Consider the following 27504-nt stretch of genomic DNA (forward strand, 5'->3'; position numbering starts at 1 on the left):
TGCCCAGACCCAAGTCTATCTTCCTGCTGAGAACTGGATCCATCTCACATGGAACCTTTTTGAAAAACTTCTGTTGTATTCATTCTCCATACAGAACATTTAACACTTAAATGTTCTCTGAGTGCTGTTTGTTCCCCATATTAGTTTTATCTCCCAAGATAGAGTTAAGTGTCTTAGAAGAGGAACTTTATCTTTCTTGTTTCGCTTTTTCAGTTGTCAGCTGTCAGCTGTCAGGCACGTGCAGGTGCTGGGTTTTTGAAGCTTGTCTGAACAATGCTGATGACTCCCAGAGTGACCTCCATAGCGAATCCCCCACCCAATCTTGGTGCAATAAGCAAAGAAATGTTAAGTTACATTTGGAATTGTTCTTATGACTCAAGTGAACCTCAGAAAGTTCAATGGCTAAGGATATTAGGTCATTTTGTAGTCTGAAAAGACAAAATTCTAGTTAGCTGAGGCCTACCATATACCAATAGGTATATGTCATTTATAGAGAGTATCTTATTTTGACAATGCACATGAGTGTTTCTGGGAGTGCTGGGGAGAAAGAGGATCTCGCCAACCAGATGTGTGGGGGATACATTTGTGTGCATCTGTGTGTTTCCTTTCCAGACAGCCTATTGGCCTAGATACGGGGAAGGAAATGCTTGGTGCCCAGGAGCCCTGCCAGACCCTGAAATCGTGCGGATGGTTGAGGCTCGGAAGACTCTCGGTGAGGTAAAGGCCCTGGAAATTTCGTTAACTGCTTTGGCCATTGGCTGGAATGTTCTTTTATTTTTAAGAGTGTGGAAGAGAGAACAATGCCACTTCTCCCCAAAGATTCCCATACCCTACCCCTGAAACCCATGTGTATATCCCATTACATGGGCAATGAGGCTTTGGAGTGGGATTCAGGATCTTGAGTAGGAAGATCCTGGAGGATTAGGGTGATCACAGGGTCTTCACAAGGGAGACAGGAGGTGATATGATGACAGAAGTTGAGGTCAAAGCCACTTGAGGTCAGGAACCAAGGAATGTGGGGGACTCCAGAAGCTCGAACAGGCAAAGAAAGATTCTCCTTCAGTCTCTCCAGAAAGAAGCAGCCCTGACGGCCCATTGTAGACCACAGCCTCAGAACTGTAAGAGACACTTTGCAGGTATTTGTGTCTCTTAGTCTATCTGTGGCTATAACAACATACCCAGGGCCGAGTCATTAATAGAGAATAGAGGTTTATTTGGCTCCTGGTTCTGGAGGCTGAGAAGTTCAAGAGCAAGGGGCTGGCATCTTCTTAGCCTCTAGTGAGGGTCTTTTTGCTGCACCACAACATGGCCAAGGGCATCACAGGCAAAACACAGCAAGCATCACTCCCTGGATAACCCATGAGTCCACGAGACAGAACCCTCACAATACAGCCATCTCCTAAAGGTCCTACCTCTCAAATACTTTTAGCCTAAGACTTTGGGGAAATTTAGGGGGACATGTTCAAACCTTAGCACTAACAAAGACAATTCTAGCCTGGATTCCAGAGATCCTTCACCATGCACACACCGTGCCCTCAGGTCCTCCCCTTTGAAGAGTACTTTGGCAAATCTTGTTCGTCTTTGGGACCTTTCCTTTAGAAAAAGAAGAGAAGACAACAGAAACACACATGCTAAGGAGCTGTGTCTCATGGGGAAAACAAATCCTAGAGACACCAACAGTGTGAGGAGGTAAAAAGAGTAGATGAGTCACTGCCAGTGCTGTAGAGGAAGAGTTACAGCCACGGCCCCTGTGTGTTCGTTGCTGAGTTATCACATGAGCCTTTGCGTGAAGAGTGGCTGTGCAGGTTCCTACCCCCTGAGACAAGCATTGCAGGGGAAACCCTTTGTCCTTCGGAAGCTGAGTTCTTCAGTGTTGGTGGCGTTATTCAAATTGCCAGTTAATACATTTTCGGATGTCTTCCAAGTGACTAAAATGTTTCCCAAGTGCCTTCTGACTCCAGTTCCGTTGGGTTTATTGCCCTTTTGTTGGTTCTCGTCCAGTATCCCAGTGATTCTCACGCTGCCGTTGGTTCTGGCCAACAGGAATATACAGAAGATTATGAGCAACAGAGAGGCAAGGGGAGCTTTCCAGCCATGATCACACCTGCTTATCAAAGGGCCAAGAAAGCCAACCAGCTGGCTAGTCAAGTGAGTATCTGGATGTTGTTTGCCATCAATTATGCTCATTTTAGTGGTTAACGAACCTCTGTGATTCAGAAAGGAACATAAAGGAATATTTCTGGGCTGCAGATACGGTTAGTGTTGCACTGTGGATTAAACTGCTCTTATTTGTTCTCCACCATTTATTTCCTGTGCCTTGACTGGGCCACATCTCTAGACTGGAGGGAAGACTGCGTAGCTCACCCGAAGACTGGACCAAAAGATTCCTTAGGGTTGCTTTAGCAGTAGGGACACTGGTATTTGTTAACTGGACGGCACATTCATTTGAGGAATGGCATCGTTTTCTGGTGCAGAGCTCAGATTTTGGAGCCAGAATGCTGGGATTTGAACCTGGCTCTGTCACCTGCTATCACAGGCCAGTTTCTTAACCTTGCTTGTTCTTTGACTTCTCATTTGTCAACTGAGGAAAGCAATAGCCTGTTAAATGTGGTTCTTCCAAAATTAAGAGAGTCACAATTTGGTAATGCTTAATGGTGCTGGGCACTCTTGTGGGCTGAGTGCTTTAGCACAGGTGCTTTGGCTGCTGTAGTAGACTTGCCCGGGTTTGTGATGGATGCAGCCTGATGCTGTGGCTTCAGGAGAGCTGCAAGGAGAGGTCCTCATGGATGCTGTGAGGCGGACGCGACCTGGACTGTGTGCTGTGTCTCCAACAGGTGGAATACAAGCGAGGCCACGATGAGCGCATCTCCACGTTCACCACGGTGGCAGATACCCCGGAGTTGCTGCGGGCCAAGGCAGGGGGACAGCTCCAAAGTGATGTAAGAATGATGGGGGCCAAGCCACAGTGGATTTCATTGCAGATCCCTCCTTGTTCTTTTTTTTTTCTCCTGTAGAAGCAAGAAGGGAAAATGCAACGGGCACCCCAGTGCTGTATGGGTGCCAGGAAGAACTCTCTAAGAAGTTTCCTATAGGCCTATAAGTCACTTAGCATAGACCTTGTGAAAACTCTTTAGAGAAAAAAGTCAGATCAGATTAGTAGCAAACCAGTTGTATCCCATTAATCTGAAGGCAATTTCTCTTTCCATTACAAATCAGAGAGCATAATTTCTGAGGAGTTTCTAGTACTTGCCCTTTTAAAGCCCCAAGTACTCTGCAGCACAGTAAGAATAAGAACTCAGTGTTGTGCTGAACGGAAGGTTGAAGCACAAATCCAGCGGCATCTTAGTGAGCCGGTTCCTCTTGACTTGGCCTACGTCCAAGGTTGAGAAGCTTCTTTGTTCTCCCATACTCCATATGGCTCAAGGGCAAGAGACACATCCCTTGGCCCAGAGCCACCAGCTGGTCCACTGCAGGTGCAACCCAAGTGTATGTTGAGTTCCAGAGTTGTCTCCATGTGGCAGGCATTATGGGAATAAAAAATAAATAAGACTCACATGGCCCATCAAGCTATCTGCTGTTCATGAAGTAAGAGCTGTGGCAAGGCATGGGCAGGGTGTCAGGCCTTCACTAAGCGGGGCTGGTAGACAGTGGGGTCGTGGCATGTGACTCCAAATTCTTCTCCTTCGTTTTGCAGATGAGGTACACAGAGGACTACGAACAGCAGAGGGGGAAGGGCAGCTTTCCTGCCATGATCACACCGGCTTACCAGATAGCCAAAAGAGCCAATGAGCTGGCGAGTGATGTAAGTGCCCAGGGAAGAAGCAGGAAGTCACAGGGCCTGGGGAGTTCAGCTTCCTGTCTACTTTTGCATGCACCTTGGAGCCAGGAAGTAGCTTTCCTTCATGTTTTTCTTGTGACAATGACCTGGCACTTTCATGTCTAAGACACACTCCCAAGGCTCATGCAGAAAACAACATTGCACAAGACATTCAGTTTTACTCTTCTGACACCTGTGCATGTGGGGTTAAATTCGACTTTGTCCTTTCCCTGCAAACAGGTGAGATACCATCAACAGTATCAGAAAGAAATGAGGGGCATGGCCGAGGCCTCAAAGGAACGTAGAGAGCAGTATGGCCAGGTACGTGATGAAATAACTTCCTGGGAACCTGCCCCCTTCCATGGCCCATTCTCAGCTTCATCGCGTGTAGCCTGGGACACAGCTAGACTTTGGTTTTTCTTTGCTCTATTGATGAAATACGGGTTTTTCCAAGCCAGAAAACAGCAGTAAAACAATTAGCTAGGACTCAATTTGATCCATTTAGGAAAACAGATTCTAAACAGTGAAGGGTATAAAAACGCATCTTCCAAAACTCTGAGCACTTCACCAAGTAGCAGGCTTGTTTTCCTAGAAAGTAAATTTCTTACCTAGGTGGCTAGAAAAAGCAGTATGGCAGAGAGTGCAAACCCTTTTCCCAATTTCTTCAACGAACCACATCTTGAAGGCAGTGGAAAGGTCAAGATGACAATTGCAAGCTAATTGTGTTTGCATATCCCTCAGTACTTTCTGATGCTCTCTAACCAGGTGTGGAGGGGAGAAAGGAAGCAAGTTGCAAGTAGGAGTAGTAGAAGAGCCAGTGTGCACCCTGGGAGAATATGTCCTGTGAGTTTAGGCCATGTTTTCCTTCATTGGACAGTTCTTTGTCAGGGGGCAGCCTCTCAACATACATCTGTTATACATCATACCTGATGTGTAGGAGGAAGCCACAGTGCCCTCATTTCTCTTTAGAAAAACAAGTTGCTGTACTTGAGTGTGTGCTTGTGGGAGTCTTAGGACGTGTGAGAGGATTGCGAGTGTCTGCCTGAGCACCAATGCTTGGCTTTGGATTAGAAAGGCCATGAAATTGAACCCTATATTCAATTAATTAAATGGACTTCTAGAGCTTTCAACTCAATGAAAGCATATTTTTACTGGTTTCACGTCTTAAATTGTTGTTTAGAAGACTCAGAACAACTCTTAAAATTATTTTAAAAAATCTGGCTTCTACATTTGACAGAAAAAAATATTTTCTTCTGTATTTTGACAATCCAAAGCACCACTAGTTACAACACTCATATAACGTCATGTGTGTATCTAGACATGCCTATTCACATAGACGGAATAGAGTCCATCCACAGTCTTGATTCCTGATTAGTAGACCGCCTCGAGAGAATTTTCAGGCCTCATAGTAACAAGTGCAATAATCAAAGTGAGTGTTGTTTGATAACACCACAGCAGCTGTTGAGAGGCCACAGTCTAGTGTGGCATTTCACTGTGTGATTTAGTGTGGCCCGCCTGGGCATGTGTGGGAGGGAGGGAGAGAGAAGCAGACAGACAGATAAACTATAAATATCTGTAGTGCCTTAAATGCCAAGCAACTCAGGCCCCTTTTTATCAAATGCTCATTAAAATGACTGCGCCATGTAATCAACTTGTTATTTGCAGCCAAGCAACTCCTCTGCAGGTTTAGGTATCTTATGAAAAAAAGTTTTATATGCACAACATATGTGCATACACACATATGTGAAATGTGCATGTTTGTGTTACAATAAAGATATAGAAAACTATAGAATGGGTAAAACCATAGAGCAAATTAGCACAGAATTTGAGAGCTGTTTTTCACTGACAACATGTGGCCCAGATCATTCTGCAACCGGATGACAAGGAGCACCCAGGCTAAAGAGTTTGCATTCTTGGGAGAGCAGAGGCCTGAGTGTTCTGATTTGACACAGCCGTTTTACTTAGAAAACTGTGTGTGCCAGAATCCCAGCCTGGTGCTGGCGAGGGCAGGCCCTGGCCTTGAGGAGGCCGCCGAGCCAGTCATGAGCACAAGGGGGCGCTGTAGGGGCTGTTCCAGATTTGTGTGCCAATGCAGGGAGAACAGAGAGGGACACAGCTACTTCTGCCTGCGGTAGATTTGAGGGTGAGGGCTGTCTTAACATACATCTGGCTGCCAGGAAAGAGTTACCCTAGTCACATGATGACGGTCGCATGAACAGGGAGATCTCCCTTTGTGGGAATGAGTAGGTGATGGGGGGGAACAAAAAGGGGAAAAAATTAAGATGACAATTCTTAGTCTGAAATCCACCTTTGGTCCCATTTCAGATAATCCTACGGCAGTTTAAAGTTTTCCCCACCAAATTGCAAAGATGTTAAGGTCCTCCTTTTCTGTTTAATGACATCTATCACTGGGGGAGACAGCATTTGGGTTGGCACAGCAGGCTTTCTAAATAGTCTGCCATGGGGCTCAAATATGCACTTTCCTGGTGTCAATTAAGAAATGAATATTCCGTAAAAGCATGGGCCTGGGAGATTGGTCAAGTATCTTGATTTGCCCCTGTGGAATAATGATGTTGATCATGATAAGAGTTACCATTTATTTACTGCTGACTGTGTGCTGGGCACCAGTGAGTGGGCTGGACTCCAAGTCTATCTTAGCCACCACATGGACACCACTAGAATGTCCAGCATGGATGGGGACAAGTAGGGAGCATTACTGATTAAAGATTTTGATTGACTCAGCAGGGTTACTTGGAGGACTATGATGAGCCCAGGGGAAAGGGCAGCTTCCCAGCCATGATCACCCCAGCCTATCAGAACGCCAAGAAGGCCAACGAACTCATCAGTGATGTGAGTACCGTGCGGTGGCAATTCAAAGAAACACAGAGGCGGAAGAGAAATGAGACTTCCAAAGCTGTGCGTACTGAGCCCTACACAAAGATTTATTAGAGCTGAGTCAACATAGAATGTTAGCCCAGCCCTCAGTTCCTGTCTCAGCTCTGATGTCTGCTTCTTTTGTGTGGATTCTTTGGTCACCTTTATCTGCTTCCAAGAAGACTGACATAAACACACAGCATTGACTCTCAATTGAAGGTCATTTGATTCAAATATCAAGGCTTGTCCAACCCCATAAACTAGGGTTAGGAAGTGTCTTCACCAAAGAATCTACTTAGAAATTGAGGGTTTTAGGGGAAGTGCTGATTAAAACACATTGCATGGTTATCAAACTGGGTGGAATCCAGCAATCAAGTGATTTTTATTTGCTAAAGGTTAGCCAGCTGGCAGTCCCTGATAGTCTATAATTAACTTGGTGAGATGACGTGCTCATTGCAGGACTTAACACGCCAACTTGAACTTGGTCCCTAATCAGAACCCAGCATTCATTTCACCTGCTTGGCCCTTCCTCTTTATTTTGCTACTGTTCAGTTATTAGCCAGTTACCAGAACAGTGCCACCTTTGCCCTGAGCATGGAAGTGAAGACTTGACTCACTTGGCCTTCTCATTACTAGTGGAGTGAGAAACGATATTGAAACCCTGGAATGGGGTTGGACTTAACATTGCTTGCTAGGATCACTTTAAATCTTTTTTTCCAATGGAAAAATTATAAAGCACGAAAAAGATCAGAAGTTTTTAGTAAAAAAAACTCCAAGTTATTTGTAGAGCCAATAGAGAAAAAAAACCCAATGTACATTTTTTTCCTTCAAAAAAATTCCATGAACGAAATGTTGACATTAAATCTGAGATACTTCTGGAGTAATTTCCCTCACCAAGCATGGCAGCAACAACTGCTTGTGTTTTTCTTTCAGATAAAATACAGGCAGGACTTCCAGAAGATGAAAGGTGCGGCACATTACCACTCTCTTCCAGCACAAGACAACTTGGTTCTCAAACGGGCTCAGAGTGTGAACAAGTTGGTGAGCGAGGTGCGTAGGCAGCAAGAGTCACACCCGTGTGTCATACCCTTCATTTCCTGTGGACAGCGAACAGGGCAACCTTGCAATAAAGGGTATCACACCAAGATACCCTGCCCATGGGGTGACCCGTTTCCAGAGAATGAATATGCAGCACAATGCAATTAATAAGACAGCCTAGAACCAAACACATGACGTCTTTCTCTGTTGGTTCAAAACTTTCTTCCCCAGTTGTTGCAGGGAGGTTGCTATTAAAGCGTGCCAGGCAATGGGTTTCTAGTTGCCAGAAAGACTACTGGTTGATCAAACTTTTATAACAGGATAAGGGCGCTTCAAAAAGTTTGTGAGAAATGGAATGACCAGGTGATGTGCATTTTCCACAGACTGTTTGAAGACCCCTAAAATGTTGGTCCTATGGAGCAGAAGTCCAAGATCAGAAAGAATGTTTCAAACACAGACTTTCTTTGTATTGCAGTCCAAGTTCCAAGAAGCTGTGTGCCTATGTGAATTCCCCTTCCTTCCCAGGCTGAACTGCCCGCCAGAGGGCTGTGTTCTGTTTGGGTTACCCAGGGTTAAGGGTTTGTTTTTTAATTGTGAGGTCTGTGTGGTAAGGAAAAACCCCTTCATGTCCCTTCCTTGCCCTAGTGTCTCTTCACAGCAGTTTCCCCCATTTGTATTACTTATCCGGATCTGAAGACGTTTCACGTGGAATCCTCTGGCAATGGGAAGAGTTATGGCCATTAAAAGAGCTCACATACCAAATTACCTGCAACTCAGAAACAGATGCAGATAACCTAGAACGTTTTTCTTTGTCAAACTCTGATGGCCCAAGTTTTACCCAAAGCTGTTTGTTCATGAAGCCCAGGTCTTCTGACCTTGGACTGCTCAGGATCACAGGGAGCAGCCTGCTCCCAGGCTCGTCAGAAGCCTCAGACACTTCGAAGCAGTAGGTGGGTGCTGAGACCCTGGGAACTGCATTTTAAACGTATGTTCCCAATGATTCTGATACTTTAGATGAGAGGTCAGCAAATTACGACCTGAGTTCCAAATCCAGCCCCCAGCTTGTATTTGCAAATAAAATTTTTACTGGAACATGGCCACATCATATTTGTTTACAAATTGCCCATGGCTGCCTTTAAGCTACAAGGGGTGGAGTGGAACAGTTGACATACAGACCAGCTGAAGTCCACAAAGCTATCTGGTCATGTATTAGAAAAGTTTGCCAACCTTGGCTGTCAATCCATAGGACATTAGGGCTAGGTGGGGCCTTTGTGATCTTTAGGCCATCCCTTTGTCATAGGCCTGGAAAAGTCAAGCTCTAGTTTATAGAGACTTTTAGGGACAGAATTTGAATTGGAACATTGGTAGCCCTGTTCGACCACCCAGGAATAATACTGTTAACCTCTTAGTCCTTTCACTAGGTCACTGTACTGTAACTAAACATATGAGTATAAAAACACATTTCTAGAATTAAAATCCAACTGCATTTACAGTTTTGTATATTTTTCCCTCTTTTTGTGTGATGAGCAATACAATGCATCTCACATGCTTTGAAAGGCATCTTCCTAACATACAGTTTTGTAGAGGTGAAGACAAATGAAGTTGCATTTTCTCCGGTAAGAAATCACAAGGGAACCTTTAGTTTCATTCCCTCTCTTGTATTTATCCAGTAAGACAGACCAGCTCTACTTCTATTAATGGTAACTAGCCTTACTTGCCTTCTGCAGTTACCTGGCGTGACTTGGAGTCTATTTAATAATGATAGCCTCACATCTTCCACCCAGGCACTCAGGAGAGCTCAAGTAGCCTACCCATTTAAAATCAGAAGACATTTTGCATCAGAGTAGTCTTGTTTATTACAAGCCTTTGTAAGGGTACTTCCTAAGTCAATTTTATTGAAGTGCACATTCAGAGATGTGCGTGTATCATGAGCATACAGTGGGAAGGGCTTCTACCATTGGACACATCTATAGGACACTAGCACCCTGCCAAATCATTTCTCCCAAGATAACTACCTGATTTCTAATGTCAGTTTTGCCTTTTTTTTTTTTTGAGCTGTAGTAGATCTAATAGTATTTGTTCTTAAAAGGAATTGTATTATAATATAGAATTTTCTGAATGAAATTAATTGTTTACTTACAATTTGTTTTCACAAAGGAAAACACATACTGTTAACACATGGTATCCTATGCCTGATATTTCAAAATCTTGGGTTGAAAAGTTTCTAAAAATATCCTACTAGTCAAGTCCTGGAGCTGTTTTCAAGAGTGGCTTCAAGTTTGGTTCTGTTGTGCATCTGGTGTTTGGTTTCCAAGGTGGAGTATAAGAAGAATCTGGAAAGTAGTAAAGGTCACAGTATCAACTACTGTGAAACACCTCAATTCAGGAACGTGAGCAAGATCTCAAAATTCACCAGTGATGTGAGTTGGTGATGCCGAAGCATTTGTTTGGGCACTTCTGTGAGCTTAATATTCAGGTCTCCTTAAGAGACCATCTGTGTGGATGTGTCCTTGTGTCCAGGAGAAGCATGGCCTCTCGGGCTTGAGTACCTTCTGATGAAGATTGTCTGCCGGGGTTGGTCTCCATAGTGTTATACTGCTAAACTCTGTCACAGCCTCCCCTACCCCACCCGCACTGGACGTGGTGTCCAGTGCAGGCCCTGTCCTTCTTGTCCTCTTGCATCCCTTGTGTGCAGCACAGTGTCTGCTCCTGTTGAGGGACGCTGGCGAGGGAGCCTGGCTGAGCATGCGATATCCCCTCTGCCTGTGACTTGCGCTTCTGATCTCATTTAATCCCCACCGTCACCTGGGGAGCCACCATTGTTCCCTATCTTACAGATGGGCAGAGATACACCAGAGTGACATTTGCAAACCTGGAAATTCTCAGAGATGTCTGAAAACATACTCATGAAAGTATCCACGACCTATGCTAGAGTCTGTGATTTTACTTCTGCTTAGCTAGCTGCACATAATAGAACTTACAATTGTAAGGGACTTTGGAAGGCTCAGTGAGCCATTTATTTTGCATAGATCGCGTGATTAAGAGTGCTGATTTTGGAGCCAACATATCTGATACCAGGTCCTATGGACAAGTTGTTTAAACTCTGAGCCACTTTGTCCATTTTCTAGAGATGATATTAATTCAATCAAACAGAGATGATCTTAATTCAGTCTTCTTCATGGAGAGCTTGTGAACGTTAACTGATAAATGGATAGTAATAGTACCCTGTTTAAATACTCTCTGTGCCTGGAAACTCAAAGGACTCCCAGGGTTGATGACTTTATCAGTATAAGCCAGGAATCAAATTTTCCTATTTATGACTTCTTGTCATTGTTTTGGTCTTGTCTTTATTGAATAAGTGGCGTTTGGGGTGTAGCATCATTTCACACAGTGCCACGGTGACCGATTTTCCACCACAGAGATTGGCAAAGCTCAGGTTTTACTCTTCATGGTATGAGGGGAGTGGTTCCAGCATCCCCTGAGGATACCAAAATCTGCAAATGCCCAAATCCCTTCTAGAAAATGGCATAGTCATTGCATAGAACCTAAGCCCATCCTCAGGAGACTTGAAGTCATCTCTCCATTACTTGTAATACCTGGTGCAGCGTAAATGCTATGTAAATGATGGTTAGTTATTCTGCATTGTTTAGGGAATGACAAAGCAACAATCTACACATTCGCTACAGATACAGAACTTTTTTTTTAATATATTCGATTCATGCTTGGTTGAATCCACAGATGTGGAACCTGAAGATCCAGAGAGCCCAGAGTTTTTAGAAATGGAGACCATAGCAGGCAGTGATTCGTAGCCTTGCATGGATGGAGTGTGGCAACAGGGCCTGAACAATCAGTGCGTGTCCTTTGGAGCACTCGGTGTGAGTTTTCACACTGGAAAAATCTGGCAAATGTAAAGCTCAAAATGTCAAGACAAACAAAGATGAAGTCTGTTTTGTGCTATCTGTGCTCATCAGATCCCACGTGGGTTTTCTTTGCATGCCTATCTTACTCCAACTTCTTGTGCTCCCTTAAAATTTAAGGGTGAAGGTATCTTTAAAAAATAAGCTTGCCTTGTTTTTTATTCAGTGATACACCGGCTACTTAAATAGATTGTATTTAATCACTTATGTTTTGGAATGAATGCATTAAGATGAAGAGTTTACTTTCAACTAGTTGGGAAGAGAATGGCTTGATGTTGAAAGTTTTGTGTTTCCACGTAGAATAAATACAAAGAAAACTACCAGAACCACATGAGAGGCCACTACGAAGGCGTTGGCATGGACAGACGCATGCTCCATGCTGTGAAAGTCGGCAATCTGGCCAGCAATGTGAGTCCTTCTGTGCAAGTGTCTGTGGGGCAGAAGGGGCGGGCAGGAGAAATTCAGCCAATTCTCACCTCGCCTTTAAGAACATCTGTATGCTAGCGAGTAAAGATTGACCCATGGGAGTTTCTAAGTGTAAACTGATACAGCCAACACGAGGTAAGAGCACTGAAAATGTTCAAAGGCTTCAATTTATTTATCTTTGTTTGCTCTGGTGTGAAGAGTACTTAGATCTATTATAATTGATCTAGTGTGATACAAAGCTTCCCACTTCTGAGAGATAAACAGAAATAGATGAGAGTGATTCTTACTTGAAATTCCCCAGGTTACCAATGCTGTTGGGATTTATTTGGAATTGCCTGACTGATTGGCTAGTTTCTTTATTCATTCATTTATTCCATCTTTGTGTTCACTAAAGACCTACTGTACCTAGGTACTGATCAAGGTCATGGAATCACGAAATAGATCAGGTCTCTATTTTCCCCATAGTGTGCAATCTGTTTGTCTCACTTTGGCTTTGTCAATCCAGTTTGTAGGTTTGCAAACACTAGGCTGTAAATCTCGGAGGCAGACACTTAAAGGAAACTGATTTCATTATGAAAACATACAAATGGCAGATATCCTTGCTCAAGAAGGACTTTCAGACTTTAGAAAAGAATTTCAATACTCTGAAGACTCTTGAGTTTTCTTTATTTTCTTGGGCTTAGCCAAGAAGTTGTTTCATTGTATACCCATGTGCCAAGGTTCTTCTTTTTTTTAACAAAGACGACAAGGAGTTCCATAATTAATAAGAAAAATAAGATAAATGTGCTACAGATGGAAGTTAACTAATTTTGAGTTAATTAAGGAGAATTCAAATTAATTGAAGGCAAAAGTATGAGCATAATTTTTCTTGGAGGTGCTAAAATGAAATTCATTTGCTTCTGGTTACTTTAAAAATATTTCTTGTGACATTCAAAACAAAGTCAAAAGAAAGTGGAGACTGATTGTTTTGTTCTGTCTTGTGTGTTTCAGATCGCCTACAAGGCTGACTATAAACATGATATTGTCGACTACAACTACCCCGCCACTCTTACTCCATCCTACCAGACAACCATGAAACTGATTCCCCTGAAGGACGTAAGTCCTCTTAGGCAGCCCTATCCACTTTCTTCCCGGCCACTTCCTTTCTGGAGAGCGATTCTTAGGCAGCAAGGTGGAAGGAAACAGGATGCAAGTTTGTAGGAAGTTGAAGGGGTTGAGAAAAGGAAATTCTTTTCTACTTATGCCTGGTTGGAAACAGGTTTTTCAATGTAAAGTAGGGACAGCTCTGTTTTTCTCTCGATAATAACCTGAGGTTCCATTTTTCTTCTTAAAATTTGATGGATTTGTTTGCTGGACACATTCATAATAATTGTTTCTTTGTGATGATGATCCCTTAAAAAATCTTTGGAAAATAGTATGTTAAGGACTAAAAGAAGTAAAATAAAATGGACTTCAGCAGAGAGAAAGAGGTAATGTTGACTTATTTTCTCAGGAAAATATATAGAAAAGCATATATATTCCTTCATTATTAAGACAGTGGTTTTATTGATTTATAGTTTGACTTGTCCCCAAAGTATGTTCAATTTATTAAATTAATTGTTTTCTGACTATACAAATTTGATTATAGTTTATTATAGGAAATTTAGAAAATATAGAAGAGTACAGAAAAAAGATAAGTCATCAACTGTCTTAAAAAGTACTTAGTATAGTATACTATACTTTTTTATAGTATAGTATAATATAGTATAGAAGTAAGTTGGTATCATAGTTCTTTGTCAATGAAGTTCATCTTCTGTCAATCAACAGTTTAACAAATAATTCAGCATTTACTTATCGAATGCCCAGCGCTACTTCTCTTCAACTCCTTTGGGATCTGCACAACTCCAGTAATTGACCTGGGCTTTGTTGGTTGTAGATAAGCCTTTCCATGTCTCCTTTTTGCTTAGAGTGGAAGCAGCAGGATTCAGTTGGTGTCTCTAGTGTCAACTGTAGTGTCAAGTACATCGAAGCACAGTCATTGGCAAACGATAGTCTGGTGGCGGAAAGGAGCTTTTCAAAGGCGAAATCATGCAGGAGCCGAGAAGTAGAGGAATAAAAAGGGCCTATATTTGCTTCCCCTTTTCCCAGAAAGTTGGGCTGACTTGACTCATTCATTTCACCTTAATGAAGCCCAAAATTAAACTTGAGCACAGTCAAAGCCACTTCCCTTCTTTTTTGGCTGCATACATTACCTGGGAAAGTTGCCGGTCAAGAGCACCTCATTAAGATTTGAGTGCTTTTGCAGTAGAATTCTAAAAACCATGCCTGCTAAATAGCACCATGTAAATGGGGTAGCTTCCTACAGCATACTCCCATTATAATATGACTGCTGCTCCATTTGTTTATGTAACACTCTGGATCAAACAATGTACCTGAAATATAGCCAGCCCCTCTGGGTAAAGCTGATACAGGAATAATGCAGGATTGGAAATATTAATAGAGTTTAGAGACAAGTTCTAAACTGGCAGCCCATAAACCACATCCCAGGTTGCAGAAGTGTTTTCTTAGCCGCCCAGTGTTTTTAAAAAAGTAAACTAACATACAGAAGTTGTGAATTCACATAAAATCTAGTATTTCCATCTTTCTTGGAATCCCAGGGACACAAGGCCCTAGTTCCTTCATGGCAGCAATTGGCAGGGACTGGGTGGTGGCTTCTCCTTACTGACGTGGGCTCCTGTACATTCCTTCCCGACTCTGGTGTGGTTGATTTAAGGTTCTCACCTCTCATGGAGGGATTCTAGAGTTCTGAAAGTTTGGAGAATTCATTTCTAAGAACATTTGTGATTTCTCTGTCCAGTAGCCTTAAAGGTGATAAAATAACTATGGAACTAAGTAAACAAGCATGGACCCTTAATCAGAGAGCAATCCCTTTCGATGGTATTACTAGCAGTAATAGAATTAAAATGAGACTCTATCTTTAGCAAAGAAACTCTTCAGAATGTAGATTGAAGAGAAGGCCAAGCGTTTGTGATGTTGCAAAGATGTGATTAATCATGGAAGTCTGTTAATTATGTCCTGCAGAGAAAAGTAATTGTGTTCTGCAACATACTTACTGCAGCACTATTGGAAGGAATATGCCACTTTAAAAATAGAGGTTTTGTCACATTTTATCATGCATAATTCTGAATTCTAATAGACTCCATTATGCGATGGTAATTTTCCCCTCTGAATTAATGCATTAGGAAACCACTATACTGTAATCTCATTAATAGTTGACATTGAAATGACTTTATATTTCCTAGTTTTCCCTACATACTTCATGTCCGAAACTCAGGATGTGCAAAAAACTTTTCTCCTTACATCATTAACTAAAAACCTCAAAGCGATGCCTGTCCTTTACCTTCAAATCTAACCAGTCAGTGGTTCAATGTCAGGAGCCCTCTGTTTTTCCCAGATCCTTTTCTAGAAGTTAATATGTAAGTCACTTGTTTGTGCCCAGGATACATTTACCTGTGTAAAAAATGCTAGCTGTAGCTATGGGGAACACCTTGTCCATCTGTAAGATGTCATGTCATATCCTACGCTTGCTATCTTTGGCAAATCTGCTGTATAGTATCTAGGTTGACTTCTGGGATTCATATCCCAGCTCTGATACTTACTTAGTAAGTGACCTTGAGGAGCATATTTTGGGCTCCCTGCCTCAGTTCACACATTGTGTGGATGACAGTAGTGCCTACCCATAGGATGGTAGTTGGAGTAGTGCCAGACACATGGTGAGTGCCATGGATTCGTCAGAATTATCATTAGCTGATCAACACAGGCAAGATATCAGGACAGCTGATACCAGGACAAGACCCAAGGAAGACTTGGAATATATAACTGACAGCGAGTGAGCCCAAAGTGGCCTTTAGATCTATTTCATCTGAGTTACTGAATTTTAAACATTTTAAATATTTGCCAGCATTTAAAATGGCAAGATTGTTTGTAATAATAATGATTATTATTATTTCTGATTTCTTTGAAATCATTGGAAAATCTGGCCACTCTGTGTTCCTAGAGCTGGGTAGCAGCTGTTGCCCTTGGCAATGATCCCTACCACTTCTTACTACTTTCCCAGAAGTGAGACCGAGCCCTGAGCCTTGTCCCCAGCCAGTGGTCTGGCTCCCATGGACATTTGTGACCTCTGGGCTGCAATGACTCCCTGATCTGGGCTGTCATGTTGGGGAGGCAGCAACAGGAAGTAGTAGCAGGCAAAGAGAGGCGCATCTATGCCAGGTTTAATGAAGACAGACCGGAAGTCATAGGATTATACAGTGGTGACTGAGACATGGGCCCCTGTGAAGGGCAGACAGAGCCAGCCAAAGGGACATAGTCAGAGGCCATGGGTGGAGGTTCAGGCAGAATAGGCAGTAGATAGAGGGGTCACAGCAAAAGATGTGGAGTTCTTAGGCAGAACCCAGGTGTAAAGAAGCTGCCACATTGTACAGGATCTTCAATGGGGTCCTAGGCTTCAGGCAGTAAACAAAATTGAAATCTGTGAGTGTTGTGTTAAAGGGTGATATGGTTGCTGTAAGCCAGAATTGTGCCCAGATGGTGACTGCTTTTAACCTGGTGTCTATGGGCGGAGAGGCCTGGGTTTCCGGAGGCACTGGGTCAGTTAGGGAGCCAGGCCACATCTGAGAGGCCTACATGGACATAGAAATGTTTGTTTGCTTCCTATGCATGGAGTAGACAGCTGTGACTATTAAATGAATGAATGGATAATCAAGTGGATGAATGAATGAAAGAGATCAGGCAGCCATAAGGGAGGAAGGGCAGGATTAGGGATCAGTATACTTCTACTTTTGCCAGGATCTCAGGCTAACCTTGAGGTCATTTGTCATTTATAACATCACCCTCTTTTCATTCACTGTAGCTTCCCTTCTGCGGGGACAGGCTTCTGGGGCTCTCAGTCAGCTCAGCGTGGCACACCATGCTTTGTTAGCTACTCTCAAGCCTCAAGCATAGTCCTTTAGTCCCTTGTGCAAGTTGCCATACTCTTTGCAGTAGATCTAGGTCACATGTGTTTGGAGGAAAATAAGATGATGGGATGAATATATTCTCATGTGCCAAAAACTAATAATCCTTAACCCTTGAAGGACAAAAAATCCAGTAGCCCCAAATATCTTGTAATGGCAAAACAGTTGATGTATCAAGCTGCAATGGAGATCCTATCTCCTCCCCACCAAACCCACATTTTCTATAAAAGTGCCAAGCATAGGGCTTTTTCACTGGGGGCACTACAAGGTAGAAGTGAGGACCAGGTCAGGGCTGGAGTACAGGGCACAGAGATGTTAATACTGTCTCTAAAAGGGGCCACGGATGCTCCATTGCTGTGTACTTCAAGATGCATGAATGGCCTTGTGTGGACTTTTTCTTATTTTTAACATCATTTTGTGTGTGTGTGTGAAATGTGTATAAAAGTACACTAAATGCAGATTTACAGCTCGAATTATTATAAAGTGACCTTGTTCACACATTTTCACGGGAATGAGCCTTGGAATAGAATTCTTGGGACATGGTGTGTGTGTGTGCCAAAACGCCATACTGGTTTCCAGAGTGGTTGCACCACTCTGCCCTTTCTGCTAGCAGTTTTGTGAGGGTTTCCATAGCTCCGTACCCTTGCCGACACTTAGTGTTGTCAGAAGTTTTCATTTTTGCTCTTCAGGTAGGTGTGGGAAGGTATCTTGCTGTGATTCTACCGGGCATTTCTCTGATTCATAATGTGGTTGAACACCTTTTCTCACGTTTATCAGGCAGTTAGTTGACCTGTTTCAGAGTTGCCTATTTAAGTCACTTATTCCTCAATGCACTGTTTTTCCATGAGCTTGGCATGCCTTTTGGTATTCAATTGTGATTTTTTTTTGTTTCTTTTTCTAGTAATTTGAGAATCCCCACTCTGGTGGACTTAGGGGAAGGGAGCTAAGTAAGTCTCAGGGGGAGGAGCGAGTGATGTTTTCTTGTGCTTGTGTTTACCTAGGTTAACTACAGGCAAAGCATTGACAAGGTGAAGTACAGCTCGGTGACCAACACTCCGCAGATTGTTCAAGCCAGAATCAATGCCCAGCAGCTGAGTCATGTGAGTGACCCACCCTTGTCCAGCCAGTGCGGATGCTTGGTAGCCTCTGATCTCTGACCCCAAGGATTTGATTTGCATTATTGCCGATGCCTGTCGCCATGAAATGACTCCCCCGATTTAAAGTTTTTATTATGGAAAATTTCAAATACACTCAAAGGTAGAGAGAAGAGCATCATTTATCCCCCTAGGCCTAGTACCCAGCTTCCACAGCTACCAGCTCATGAGTAGTCTCGCTTTTTGCTTCCTTGATATGCCCATCTGCTTCCTCTCTCCCATATTATCTTTTTTTTTTTTTGACAGGCAGAGTGGACAGTGAGAGAGAGAGACAGAGAGAAAGGTCTTCCTTTTGCCATTGGTTCACCCTCCAATGGCCGCCGCAGCTGATGCGCTGCAGCCGGCGCACCGCGCTGATCCGAAGGCAGGAGCCAGGTGCTTCTCCTGGTCTCCCATGGGGTGCAGGGCCCAAGCACTTGGGCCATCCTCCACTGCACTCCCTGGCCATAGCAGAGAGCTGGCCTGGAAGAGGGGCAACCGGGACAGAATCTGGCGCCCTGACCGGGACTAGAACCCGGTGTGCCAGCGCCACTAGGCGGAGGATTAGCCTATTGAGCCGCGGCGCCGGCCCCATATTATCTTGAAGAAATGTCCAGGTATTACATATTTTAGTCTAGAAACATCTCAGTGTGACTGACTGAAAGGTAAAAACAAAGAGTTAGACACCTGCAAGCAGTATTCCTATGGCACACCAAAAAGCCAGCGGTCGTTCTTGGTGTCAAGGTTCAGGTTTCATTTGGAGGGGGGGGCTCCTTCATGTTTGCTACTGTGCTCTCCCGTCAGGAATCACCTCTGGTTTGCTCTTTTCTCTGTGTGTGATTTAAGGGGGCTTTTTTCCCCCACAATGTAGGCGAGTATTTGACAGTTACTCATTACTGGTTACTAACCTAAGCATAGTAAGATGTTCAGCACGGCAGCGAGTTCAGCACTAAGCGTTAGACGTTCAAGTGCTTGCTTGTAAGGCAAGACAGTGCAGTGGTCACAGGCGACTCTTTGGCAAACTCACAACACTGAGGTAAAACACTTTGAGGTGTTTTACTTTGCCGTGGCATCTTCAGTCTATTGATTTAAAACATGCACAATATTATAGCGTCCTCTCAAAATTTCCTTGTAAAATTTGAAAAGTTCCTTCTCGGCTATGAGTCTAAGGAGAAACTTGGGAAATACCGTATTCCCCTCCACAAAGTCACCCATGGAATAACCGTGAGGATTTATTTTAAATCCAACAGGTGAATTACCGTGCAGATTATGAGAAAAATAAGCTGAATTACACATTGCCACAGGATGTGCCTCAGTTGGTGAAGGCCAAAACCAATGCCGAGCTCTTCAGTGAGGTAAGTGAGCAACATGGGGGCAGGTGGTGAGGGTTTGCTACAGACATGAAAGCCAAGGTACCAGGGTGGCCCAACAAGCAGGGAAGGTCCCGTTCCTGAGAGATTCACCAAAGGCATCCGTTGTGTCATCACTTTGAATTTTTCTGGTTCCTGGCACGTTGTTTTCACTAGGGATAAATTGAGCCAAGAGATTTAATTCTCATGTTCAGCATGTGTGCGAACACACACACGCTCATACCATCATCCTGGTGACTTCTAGCTGGTGACTTGCTGTGTGGAGGAAATTTAAATTTTAAAAGACAAATTTAATTCATAAACTGTACTTTGGAAATTTATATTTACTAAATAAAGAAAAGAAAAGAAAGCTAAAAAAAGAGACAAATTTAAATTTTAAAGAGACAAGATTATTTTATTTCTTTGAAAAGCAGAGTGACAGAGAGAGGGAGAGAGATCTTCCATTCACCAAATGGCCACAATGACAGGGGCTGGACCAGGCAAAAACCAGGAACCCAGAACTCTGTCCTGGTCTCCCACATGAGTGATGGGGCCCAACTACTTGGACCATCATCCACTGCCTTCCCAGGCACACCAGCAGGGAGCTGGATCAGAAGTGGATAGCTGGAACTCAAACAGTGCTCCAGTATGGGATACAGGCATTGCAAGAAGCGGTTTAACTCACTGTGCCACCACATGGCCCCAAGATCAGTTTTAATCATTAGATTCTTCCTGGGGTCACTAGTGGGATGTATTGGGGACCCTCTTTCTGGATGGAATTCGAGGAGCAGCGAAGAAGAAAGAACAGTTTTGAATGCCTCTTTTATACTGGGTGGACACTGTGCATTTGAAATTATCATGGCCCCAGGAGGCATTGTAGGGATACAGTTAGTAGCATGGGTTTTGGTATTAGGTAGACCTGGGTCTAGATGTCGGCACTGCCATTTTTTGCCTGTATGCTCCTGAGTGACCTCTCAAATTTTTCTGAGCCTCACAGGCAAAATGCAATGATTTGCAGTTAATGAGTAGAAAGCACTTAGGAAAGGGTCAATAAGCAGTAGCTATGGCAATATCATCTGTGTTATAGTTGGCTAGTTTAGGATCTATTTTCTATGTTTTTATGTGCTATACTCAATCTATTCTCACAGCAATCCTAAGAAAGATAATACATGATATTCCTTCTGCAAGTGGTAAAGTGAGACCCAAAGAGATAATTGCACAAAGTCACATGATCAGGAAACCACAGAGCCAGAGGAACGCAGCAGTCTTTCCTTCGTTCTGTTGCATCGGCACTGCCCTGTATGGTTCCTCTGGCAAGGGAATGCATGTCTGGTGTTAATAATTACTCTTTCCATTTTGATAACATCAGTCGATTCTAGCTTGCAAATAGATCAGAAATCAACTGTGCTTTTGAAAAAAAAAAAAACTGTTCAACTTTTGGCAGAAATGTGGAGAACAACTCAACTCCTGTTCACCTGTGTTTTTGTTTGTCAGGTTAAGTACAAAGAAGGCTGGGAGAAGACAAAGGGAAAGGGATTCGAGATGAAGCTGGATGCCATGCCTCTGCTGGCCGCGAAAGCCTCTGGGGAGCTTGCTAGCAATGTAGGTTTCCTCTCATTAGCTCCGAAACACATAGAAAATGGTTCCAATGAAATGTCAGCGGTCCTGCAGGTGGAAAATAATGACAGTTAACGTTGTAAACATCACAACACTTTCATCTACATCTGCATTCACGAATGACTGGGAGGTGTATTTTTGGCATTGTTGCCTTTGCACTTGTTCAAACCGGAGTCCCTTGGATGGCAAAGTTACTCTGTCACTCACGGTAGACTTTCTTCTTTCTCTCAAGATTAAATACAAAGAAGAATATGAAAAAACAAAAGGCAAAGCCACGGGGACCGCAGACTCCAGGCTTCTGCATTCCCTGCAGGTGGCCAAGATGAGCAGCGAGGTAAACCCCTCTTTATCCCGACCCTCTTAGAGTTGTGTTGCTTTAATTTTTCCTGAGCCTACTTCACCTGGGACTGCTACCTTTGTATTGACTTCTGTCTGCAACTCATTTTCTTTCCTGGCTTGCATAAGAAGTTTGCTTAGTTTATTTTGCCAATGCAGACTAATTTTTTTTTAAGTAGATGAGGAGTGTGGCCCCAAGGTACAAGGTGTCTGGCCACATGTATTTGCTCCAGAGATGTTTACCTGGCAGCTACTATGGGCAAGATAGGGTACCAGACACTGAGGCTTTGACAATGAACTTATAACTCACGAAGCTTAATCTGCTCATTCCGTTGTCTGTTGTTGTGAACAGCGACACTAGGTCATTTATAAAGAACAGTTTATTTGGCCCATGACTCTGGAGGCTGGAAGTCAGAGTGTGGCAGCCGCCTCTGGTGAGGGGCTTGCATTGCAACATGAGTGGTGGATAAGAACAGAAGGACAAGTGGGCATGCGCGAGAGAAATGCGTGGTGGCCGTGCTTTCTACCAGTGTTGTGCAGCAGCTAATTCAGCCACACGAGAGTGGGAGCTCTGTCCCATGAGACAGCGTGAATCTATTCACGAGAGCCCCTTCCACATGACCCAAGCCCCTCCCACTGAGTCCACCACACTGCCACACTGAGGAATTAAATCTCAATGTGAGTTTTGCTAGAGAAAGACGAATTTAAACCATAGCATTGAGCTAGGCGGTAAATGTCTTCCTGTTAATAGTAGTGATGTTCGAGATGAATCCTGTGGCTACAAACACACGTGGTATTCAAAATATTTAACAAACAACAGGGCATCCCAGACTCCAGCCAATCAGAGTAGTGCTGTGTATCCATCATTGTAATGGCTGGATTGTAACCTTGCTAAGTGACACTTAGCAAAAGCCTTTTGGTAGAGGGAGTTCTCCTAGAAGGGACAGACATAGACCATGCTTCTAACCGAGGCTTCCTGGCCAATACCGAACAGGCAAAAGACACGAGAGCCTGGAGTTGGTGTTTTGATCGTCCGCTCTCGCCTGTGAGGCCAGCTCATGCTGCTCTGATGGTGCAGTCGGTATAATTGCCTGATGAGTCATTAAAGAGCCGTGGCTTGAATAGAGAGAGTTGGCGTCTCGGTCGTGATTTTGGATGAATCGACAAGAATAAGCCCTATGGAGTGCATAGTCATGAGGCATAAATAGACGCTGAGAATTTTGCTTCAGTTTAGAATGGAAAAAAAAAAAGCTGGCATTTCATATTTTCAGTTGGAGCTACTGAGGGTCAAAGGGACTGTGTCTCCCCAAGTCATATGGTAGCCAGTGGTAGTGGTAGAGGGGTAGAGACCTGCACCCCAGCACTCTCACTGCCTGCACCACACTCCCTCTGTGAGGTATACTGTCTTTCCCCACCATCTTCAACATCCTCACCATCATCACCACCACAGTCACTGTTGTTGTCATCCTCGCTGTTCTTAGTTGTCAAGTGTTTGAAATATGACCATGCCTGTATTAAGTATGTTTGGCTACTATTTCTTTTTTTTAAATTTTTTTAAAACTGTCAATCTTATATTTTTTTTAAGATTTATTTATTTATTCGAAAGGCAGAGTTACGCAGAGAAAGGAGAGGCAGAGAGAGAGAGGTCTTCCATCCAATAGTTCACTCCCAAGATGGCTGCAACAGTCGGAGCTGCACTGATCCAAAGCCAGGAACCAGGAGCTTCTTCCGGGTCTCCCACGTGGGTGCAGGGGCCCAAGGACTTGTGCCATCTTCTGCTGCTTTCCCAGGCCATAGCAGAGAGCTGATCAGAAGTGGAGCAGCCAGTCTTGAACCGGCGCCCATATGGGATGCTGGCGCTTCAGGCCAGGGTGTTAACCCACTGCGCCATAGCGCCAGCCCCTGGCTACTATTTCATTTACATAGCACGACAGTTGTCCCAAGGGAAATGAGCCTTGAGGGAGGTGAAGGAACTTTCCAGAGGTCACCCAGCTGGGAAAGTGCAGATCAGATTTGAGCTCAGTTCTGTCTGGCTGCACAACACAAGCTTTCATGTTCTCCCTCTTAAAGCATCTCTAGGACTGTGGATACAGTGTACGCTTCCTGGAGTAGCTAGGTGACGAGATTTATGATTGGCAGGAGGTTGTCCATTCAGAAACACAGTCGTGTGGACTCTCAGCTCCCCTGTGACAGTGCCTTACAGAGCCAGGAATAGGACCACACCTTTCTGACAGAGGGATGGCATTGCCCAAAGTGCCCACTTCTCAGGAAGGCCTGGGACTCTTTCCTGTGTTTTCACATCACTCTTGCAAAGGCAGGCTTTGATTAGTGGGCCTTGTTTTGGTGCATTCCAGGTTGAGTACAAGAAAGGCTTTGAAGAAAGTAAGACCCACTTCCAACTGCCCATGGATATGGTAAACATCAGGCACGCCAAGAAGGCCCAAGCTCTCGCCAGTGACCTGGATTACAGGAAGAAGCTGCACGAATACACTGTGCTGCCCGAAGACATGAAGACCCAGTGGGCCAAGAAGGCCTACGGGCTCCAGAGTGAGGTGAGTCCCACTCACTGACAGTTCTCCCCATGCACCTCTTGTCATTGTAGGCCCTTTCAGAAGGATTTTTGAGCCCGTGTGTGCACCCATTTCTAACTCAGAGAGCCAGGAAGAACTGCTGAGGATGGGCTAGGCCCAGGGAGGACAGATAGGGAGGTGCAACTATAGTCAAGACAACAACAGAGATTAGAGGTTGGAAGACTGGGGGACAGAGTTATTATGAAAGCTAAGGCAGGTTGTTAGTGAACACGAGCAAAAGGAAAGCAAATGTTGAACATCTTAAGTAAATCTCGGAAATGTAGCACTCTGGCAAAGAAGCTCCATGGTCTGATCAAAAAATAGGAGAAAGATTATGATGCTCGGCATGGAAGCAGAACATGCTGTTCTCATTGCAAGGTGGGCCCGAGTGGACCTCCAAGTAGAGATCTGCCTGAGTATAACGGGGTGGCGAGCGGGTGCTCTAGGAAGACCAATGCAGGGTCAAGATTCCCCTAACTCTCCCACAGCTTTATCCCGTGTGCACTCATGTGTCTGAGGAGGCCGGTGCTTTTTCTCTTCCAGCTGCAGTACAAGGCTGACCTGGCGTGGATGAAGGGAGTTGGGTGGCTCACGGAGGGGAGTCTCAATCTGGAACAGGCCAAGAAGGCTGGCCAGCTGGCCAGTGAGGTAACCTGAGCTTGGGCCCCTGCCCTACAGTAGTTCTCCACCCTTGGGTCACGGAGTGATCTTTTCCTCTGACTACCCTCCCCCCCAGGCTTATTTTGGGTGTTTTTCAAAGGGGAGGACCCCCTCATTTGGCCCTTGGAGCACACCCTGAACTAACTTACCGCACCCTTTAACTTCCTGGGGAGGTATTTTTTTAAGAAGCCTACCAATTTATTTTGAAAAGCAGCCACTAAATCGGAGTTGTTTGGTTTGGAAAGCTTGTCACATACAGCCCATGGAGAAAATACCTTTCTTGTGTGAGGAGTGTGTGATTCCTTATGAATTAAAGTTTGCTATTTAGGGGTCAGCCAGCATTCTACGTTTTAAACTTAAGCTCGTGAAAGACTTGGGGCGAGTCACTGAACCTTCCTGATCCTCCTTCCCTCGTACACAGTGAGAAGGTTGAGCAGGAGAATCGCCAAGGCCCCTGTGCTCTAAGCCCACGCTCCTCTGTAAGCCTTGGAGAGGTGGCCTTGGCAGCAGCCAGAGGAGGACGTCTGAATGACATTTCATTTGGAAGTGTGACTATTTCAGGAGCTTTGGGATCCTAAAAGGGGTCCCTTGTTTCAGGCTGAGTTGGCCTATGTCTTGCAAATGATAGCAATAGTGATAATCATAGCTGCCGTTTATGGACTGATAATGACTAATCGTTGGTGTAGCGTATTGACCACTTTGAGTGTGTTAACACATATGTGGTTATCTGTGGGTCACAACAGCCCTTTTGAGTAGATTCTGTGGTTATTATGTTAATAGTCCCATCTACGTGAGAAAAATAAGGCTAATGCCAAGTGTAACAGCTGGGCTCTACATCCAGGGTGTTTGTTCCCAGCCCCAGCTCTTGACTACTAAGCAACATGGGCTTCCTCAAGCATCTTTTGTAATTTGCTCTAATCTTTGCACTATACTCACTCTTCTCTTGGATAAAGGCATTGTAGGGCTGAAATATATACAAAAGGGAGGAAGAGAGAAAGAATCCTTTTAGGATTCTTGTTAATAGTGGAGGCAACACAGCTGCATCTATTGGGACAGGGAACGCAACTGGTTGGTCCTTCAATCTCAGGAATATTGATATTTAGCTCATCCTCATTTCCTGATTTTTAGTTCCCAAGGGCCAAGGAGATTTTATCTTGTTCACCGTTGTTTATAGTCTTGCTGTGCTCTAAAGAGAATGGGTTCGTGACTCTCCAGAGTACTTAGGATTTGAGCAATGCAGAGTCTGCGTTGACTGAGCATTTTCAACAATGGCAGGCCAGTGTGACTTTGTCCAGTTATGTGGTGAAATAGTTTTCCTGTCCAATGCAATGGAATGAGGAAGGAAAATTAGAAGTCTCCTAAATATATTCTCTAGAATTCTATATTTTGCTGTCCCAAAGGCCCACTCCATCCTAACGGAGGAGGAAATTTGGAGCTTCCAGCGTTCCAGTTGCTATTTTGGGTTCAGCTGGTATCTATTGCCCTCTGCTGATGGCACTGGGAGTTTTGGCAGAACCAGGCTGTGGGCTCATCTCTGATCTCCCACCAACAGGGAGTCTCTGGTTCAACAAGCCAGCTTCAGTGGCCGCCTTTCCCATCCACTTTGACAGCTCCAGTGGAAAAGCCAGAGGAATGAATCTTCAAGAAAGACTTAAAGTTCCCTTGGAAGGGACAAAACTAGCACATTTCAAAATGTACTGAGTGGTCTGTGACTGTGAGGTGGGCACACTGTCAAGACAAGACCTCAGCCACCTAGAAAATGAGAACCCACAGGGTGAAACCCATCTGACCACCATTGGTGGCTCCTGGGGTTTCTCCTTTCTTAGAGCTGCTACGTCCTGAATAGTCATGAAAACACCAGGGGTGGTGGTAATGGCTATGTACGAACCACTCGGTGCTAGGGACTTGATACTGGTGTACAGCATGGCACTGAAGGCTCCACCCACCCCTAATGCAGTAGCTCTATTGTTGTTCTGCTTGTGTAGTTGAAGCCTGGGAGGCACAGGTCTATTTAGGGATGTGCCCAATGTCGTGAAACTGGAACGAGGTAGAGATGAGGTTTGAGCCTGCGTCATCTTGGTTGTAAAGTCCAAGTTTCGTCCCACTCACCCTCCTATGTCAGATTTAGTTTATAAAATGGATACACCCTAGAACACACAGAAATACAGGATTGACTGAAGCTAAAAATGAGAGTTCCCATTTAGTAATGACAATTAAAACAAGCTCACCAGAGCAGGCTGTCTTGGGGCTGTGCCATTCTATTTAAGCTGTAGAACCAATTGGAACATTCTCCCAAGGAAATGCCTGTGTCACAGAAAGTGTGTGTGTATGACATGCACATGTGTATGGTGGTGGGAGGCAGCCCAAGCCTAATGCTGTAGGGTCTCCTTTCTTTGGGAACAGAAAAACTACCGGCAGAGGGTGGACGAGCTGAAGTTCACCAGTGTGACCGACAGCTCCCAGATGGAGCACGCCAAGAAGAGCCAAGAACTGCAGAGTGGGGTGAGTCCTGGGCTGCCCTTTCTCCCTCAAGCTGCTGTGTCATGGGTCTGGGAACCTCCGGGGACAACAGCAGGTGCTGCCCAGGCACGACCCAGGAACCAAAGAGCCTTCCCTTTAAATGGGCTGTTCCCAGCTCTCTGCAGGCTCCAAAGCTGTTTCTGGGAACTGGACACCAGGTCTCCCTGCTCCGCCTGCTGCACTCCTCCCCTGATAGAGGCAGAGCTGAGTTGGCTCCTTTTCTGCTTTTAGCATGCTCTAGTTCCTCCTT

At 44.4% G+C, this 27504-nt stretch overlaps 1 protein-coding gene across 4 annotated transcripts in view; it reads left to right on the forward strand.

Moving 5' to 3' along the window:
* NRAP (nebulin related anchoring protein) overlaps nt 1-27504 on the forward strand; it is a 69049-nt gene that overhangs the window by 7682 nt on the left and 33863 nt on the right. For 2 of the 4 annotated variants that reach the window (XM_062215255.1, XM_062215257.1), the window contains 16 exons: nt 613-717; nt 2044-2148; nt 2835-2939; nt 3695-3802; nt 4058-4138; nt 6560-6667; nt 7625-7741; nt 11947-12054; nt 13063-13167; nt 18071-18169; nt 19453-19557; nt 21046-21153; nt 21401-21502; nt 23859-24056; nt 24618-24722; nt 27138-27236. In XM_062215255.1, coding sequence (XP_062071239.1) covers nt 613-717; nt 2044-2148; nt 2835-2939; nt 3695-3802; nt 4058-4138; nt 6560-6667; nt 7625-7741; nt 11947-12054; nt 13063-13167; nt 18071-18169; nt 19453-19557; nt 21046-21153; nt 21401-21502; nt 23859-24056; nt 24618-24722; nt 27138-27236 — 1758 coding nt within the window. Of the gene's footprint in view, nt 1-612; nt 718-2043; nt 2149-2834; nt 2940-3694; nt 3803-4057; nt 4139-6559; nt 6668-7624; nt 7742-10044; nt 10150-11946; nt 12055-13062; nt 13168-18070; nt 18170-19452; nt 19558-21045; nt 21154-21400; nt 21503-23858; nt 24057-24617; nt 24723-27137; nt 27237-27504 lie in introns of all 4 variants that reach the window. The other 2 variants (XM_062215258.1, XM_062215256.1) reach the window with 2 other exon arrangements.

Source organism: Lepus europaeus, chromosome 17 (genome assembly GCF_033115175.1).
Source record: "Lepus europaeus isolate LE1 chromosome 17, mLepTim1.pri, whole genome shotgun sequence".
Classification (NCBI taxonomy): domain Eukaryota; kingdom Metazoa; phylum Chordata; class Mammalia; order Lagomorpha; family Leporidae; genus Lepus; species Lepus europaeus.